Source organism: Petromyzon marinus, chromosome 71 (genome assembly GCF_048934315.1).
Source record: "Petromyzon marinus isolate PM22_M1 ecotype Great Lakes invasive population chromosome 71, UKy_Petmar_22M1.pri1.0, whole genome shotgun sequence".
NCBI lineage: Eukaryota > Metazoa > Chordata > Hyperoartia > Petromyzontiformes > Petromyzontidae > Petromyzon > Petromyzon marinus.
In genome coordinates, this window is record NC_133737.1 from 5,862,619 (window position 1) to 5,868,145 (window position 5,527).

Genomic DNA, 5,527 nt, shown 5'->3' on the forward strand with positions numbered 1-5,527 from the left:
TGGTGTGTGTGACCACGTGGTGTCTACGCTGTGTCGTCATAGACCACGTGGTGTCTAGGCTGTGTCGTCATAGACCACGTGGTGTCTAGGCTGTGTCGTCATAGACCACGTGGTGTGTGTGACCACGTGGTGTCTAGGCTGTGTCGTCATAGACCACGTGGTGTCTAGGCTGTGTCGTCATAGACCACGTGGTGTCTAGGCTGTGTCGTCATAGACCACGTGGTGTCTCGGCTGTGTCGTCATAGACGGGGTTGTTGTGGTTGTGGAGTCTAGGCTGTGTCGTCATAGACCACGTGGTGTGTGTGACCACGTGGTGTGTGACCACGTGGTGTGTGACCACGTGGTGTGTGTGACCACGTGGTGTCTAGGCTGTGTCGTCATAGACCACGTGGTGTCTAGGCTGTGTCGTCATAGACCACGTGGTGTGTGTGACCACGTGGTGTCTAGGCTGTGTCGTCATAGACCACGTGGTGTCTAGGCTGTGTCGTCATAGACGGGGTTGTTGTGGTTGTGGAGTCTAGGCTGTGTCGTCATAGACCACGTGGTGTCTAGGCTGTGTCGTCATAGACCACGTGGTGTGTGTGACCACGTGGTGTCTAGGCTGTGTCGTCATAGACCACGTGGTGTCTAGGCTGTGTCGTCATAGACGGGGTTGTTGTGGTTGTGGAGTCTAGGCTGTGTCGTTATAGACCACGTGGTGTGTGTGACCACGTGGTGTGTGTGACCACGTGGTGTCTAGGCTGTGTCGTCATAGACGGGGTTGTTGTGGTTGTGGAGTCTAGGCTGTGTCGTTATAGACCACGTGGTGTGTGTGACCACGTGGTGTGTGTGACCACGTGGTGTCTAGGCTGTGTCGTCATAGACGGGGTTGTTGTGGTTGTGGAGTCGACTTCTCTCATCGCCGTCCTCCTCCTCGTGAAGAGTTCCATAGCGTCCCCTAAACACAGAGCACAGTAGGATTATTAGTAGGATTATTAGTAGTATCAGTAGTAGTATCAGTAGTAGTATCATCATCAACATCACCATCAGTAGTAGTACCATCAGTAGTAGTTCCATAGCGTCCCCTAAACACAGAGCACAGTAGGATTATTAGTAGGATTATTAGTAGTATCAGTAGTAGTATCATCATCAACATCACCATCAGTAGTAGTACCATCAGTAGTAGTTCCATATCGTCCCCTAAACACAGAGCACAGTAGGATTATTAGTAGGATTATTAGTAGTATCACTAGTAGTATCATCATCAACATCACCATCAGTAGTAGTACCATCAGTAGTAGTTCCATAGTGTCCCCTAAACACAGAGCACAGTAGGATTATTAGTAGTATCAGTAGTAGTATCACTAGTAGTATCATCATCAACATCACCATCAGTAGTAGTACCATCAGTAGAAGTTCCATATCGTCCCCTAAACACAGAGCACAGTAGGATTATTAGTAGGATTATTAGTAGTATCACTAGTAGTATCACTAGTAGTATCATCATCAACATCACCATCAGTAGTAGTACCATCAGTAGTAGTTCCATAGCGTCCCCTAAACACAGAGCACAGTAGGATTATTAGTAGGATTATTAGTAGTATCAGTAGTAGTATCACTAGTAGTACCATCATCAACATCACCATCAGTAGTAGTACCATCAGTAGTAGTTCCATAGCGTCCCCTAAACACAGAGCACAGTAGGATTATTAGTAGGATTATTAGTAGTATCACTAGTAGTATCATCATCAACATCACCATCAGTAGTAGTACCATCAGTAGTAGTTCCATAGCGTCCCCTAAACACAGAGCACAGTAGGATTATTAGTAGGATTATTAGTAGTATCACTAGTAGTATCAGTAGTAGTATCATCATCAACATCACCATCAGTAGTAGTTCCATAGCGTCCCCTAAACACAGAGCACAGTAGGATTATTAGTAGGATTATTAGTAGTATCACTAGTAGTATCATCATCAACATCACCATCAGTAGTAGTACCATCAGTAGAAGTTCCATATCGTCCCCTAAACACAGAGCACAGTAGGATTATTAGTAGGATTATTAGTAGTATCAGTAGTAGTATCAGTAGTAGTATCATCATCAACATCACCATCAGTAGTAGTACCATCAGTAGTAGTTCCATAGCGTCCCCTAAACACAGAGCACAGTAGGATTATTAGTAGGATTATTAGTAGTATCAGTAGTAGTATCAGTAGTAGTATCATCATCAACATCACCATCAGTAGTAGTACCATCAGTAGTAGTTCCATAGCGTCCCCTAAACACAGAGCACAGTAGGATTATTAGTAGGATTATTAGTAGTATCAGTAGTATCAGTAGTAGTATCATCATCAACATCACCATCAGTAGTAGTACCATCAGTAGTAGTTCCATAGCGTCCCCTAAACACAGAGCACAGTAGGATTATTAGTAGGATTATTAGTAGTATCACTAGTAGTATCATCATCAACATCACCATCAGTAGTAGTACCATCAGTAGTAGTTCCATAGCGTCCCCTAAACACAGAGCACAGTAGGATTATTAGTAGGATTATTAGTAGTATCAGTAGTAGTATCATCATCAACATCACCATCAGTAGTAGTTCCATATCGTCCCCTAAACACAGAGCACAGTAGGATTATTAGTAGGATTATTAGTAGTATCAGTAGTAGTATCAGTAGTAGTATCATCATCAACATCACCATCAGTAGTAGTACCATCAGTAGTAGTTCCATATCGTCCCCTAAACACAGAGCACAGTAGGATTATTAGTAGGATTATTAGTAGTATCAGTAGTAGTATCATCATCAACATCACCATCAGTAGTAGTTCCATATCGTCCCCTAAACACAGAGCACAGTAGGATTATTAGTAGGATTATTAGTAGTATCAGTAGTAGTATCAGTAGTAGTATCATCATCAACATCACCATCAGTAGTAGTACCATCAGTAGTAGTTCCATATCGTCCCCTAAACACAGAGCACAGTAGGATTATTAGTAGGATTATTAGTAGTATCAGTAGTAGTATCATCATCAACATCACCATCAGTAGTAGTTCCATATCGTCCCCTAAACACAGAGCACAGTAGGATTATTAGTAGGATTATTAGTAGTATCAGTAGTAGTATCAGTAGTAGTATCATCATCAACATCACCATCAGTAGTAGTACCATCAGTAGTAGTTCCATATCGTCCCCTAAACACAGAGCACAGTAGGATTATTAGTAGTATCAGTAGTAGTATCAGTAGTAGTATCATCATCAACATCACCATCAGTAGTAGTTCCATATCGTCCCCTAAACACAGAGCACAGTAGGATTATTAGTAGGATCACTAGTAGGATTATTAGTAGTATCACTAGTAGGATTATTAGTAGTACCATCAGTAGTAGTACCATCAGTAGTATCATCATCAACATCATCATCAGTAGTAGTATCAACATCATACTAGTAGTAGTATCAACATCATCACTAGTAGTAGTATCAACATCATCACTAGTAGTTCCATATCGTCCCCTAAACACAGAGTACAGTAGGAATATTAGTAGTATCACTAGTAGGATTATTAGTAGTACCATCAGTAGTAGTAGTACCATCAGTAGTAGTACCATCAGTAGTATCATCATCAACATCATCATCATCAGTAGTAGTATCATCATCATCATCACCAGTAGTAGTATCATCAGTAGGATTATTAGTAGTACCATCAGTAGTATCACTAGTAGTATCAGTAGTAGTATCATCATCAACATCACCATCAGTAGTAGTACCATCACTAGTAGTACCATATCGTCCCCTAAACACAAAGCACAGTAGGATTATTAGTAGGATCACTAGTAGGATTATTAGTAGTATCATCAGTAGGATTATTAGTAGTACCATCAGTAGTAGTACCATCAGTAGTAGTACCATCAGTAGTATCATCACCAACATCATCATCATCAGTAGTAGTATCATCATCATCATCATCACCAGTAGTAGTATCATCAGTAGGATTATTAGTAGTACCATCAGTAGTATCACTAGTAGTATCAGTAGTAGTATCATCATCAACATCACCATCAGTAGTAGTACCATCACTAGTAGTACCATATCGTCCCCTAAACACAGAGCACAGTAGGATTATTAGTAGTATCATCAGTAGGATTATTAGTAGTATCAGTAGTAGTATCACTAGTAGTACCATCAGTAGTATCATCATCAACATCACCATCAGTAGTAGTACCATATCGTCCCCTAAACACAGAGCACAGTAGGATTATTAGTAGTACCATCAGTAGTATCAATACCATCAGTAGTAGTACCATATCCTCCCCTAAACAAAGAGCACAGTAGGATCACTGGTAGTATCATCAGTAGGATTATTAGTAGTATCAGTAGTAGTACCATATCGTCCCCTAAACACAGAGGACAGTAGTAGTACCATCAGTAGGATCACTAGTAGTATCAGTAGTAGTACCATATCGTCCCCTAAACACAGAGCACAGTAGGATTATTAATAGTACCATCAGTAGTAGTACCATCAGTAGTATCAATAGTATCAGTAGTACCATCAGTAGTAGTACCATCAGTAGTATCAATAGTATCAGTAGTACCATCATTAGTAGTACCATCAATAGTAGTATCATCATCAGTAGTAGTATCATCATCATCAGTAGTAGTATCATCATCATCATCAGTAGTATCATCATCACCATCAGTAGTAGTATCACCATCATCATCAGTAGTAGTATCATCATCATCAGTAGTAGTATCATCATCATCATCAGTAGTATCATCATCACCATCAGTAGTAGTATCACCATCATCATCAGTAGTAGTATCATCATCATCAGTAGTAGTATCATCATCATCAGTAGTAGTATCATCATCATCAGTAGTATCATCATCAGTAGCAGTAGCATCATCATCATCAGTAGTAGTATCATCATCATCAGTAGTAGTATCATCATCATCAGTAGTAGTATCATCATCAGTAGTAGTATCATCATCATCAGTAGTAGTATCATCATCATCAGTAGTAGTATCATCATCAATAGTAGTATCATCATCATCAGTAGTAGTATCATCATCATCAGTAGTTGTACCATCATCATCAGTAGTAGTATCATCATCCGTAGTAGTACCATCAGTAGAATCAATAGTATCAGTAGTACCATCAGTAGTAGTACCATCAGTAGTACCAATAGTATCAGTAGTACCATCAGTAGTAGTACCATCAGTAGTATCAACAGTATCAGTAGTACCATCAGTAGTAGTACCATCAGTAGTACCAATAGTATCAGTAGTACCATCAGTAGTAGTACCATCAATAGTATCAATAGTATCAGTAGTACCATCAGTAGTAGTAACATCAATAGTATCAATAGTATCAGTAGTACCATCAGTAGTAGTACCATCAGTAGTAGTATCATCATCATCAGTAGTAGTAGTATCATCATCATCAGTAGTAGTATCAGTAGTACCAACATCATCAGTAGTAGTATCATTATCATCATCAGTAGTAGTATCATCATCATCAGTAGTAGTATCATCATCATCATCA

The 5,527-nt window shown here is 39.9% G+C and overlaps 1 protein-coding gene across 1 annotated transcript in view; it reads right to left on the reverse strand.

The window, feature by feature from the left end:
- Positions 1 to 236: 236 nt before the first annotated feature.
- LOC116938467 (uncharacterized) overlaps positions 237 to 5,527 on the reverse strand; it is a 56,516-nt gene continuing 51,225 nt past the window's right edge. The window contains exon 5 of the mRNA XM_076055365.1: positions 237 to 937. Within this exon, the coding sequence (XP_075911480.1) occupies positions 844 to 937 (94 nt within the window). The 3' untranslated portion in view covers positions 237 to 843. The remainder of the gene's footprint in view (positions 938 to 5,527) is intronic.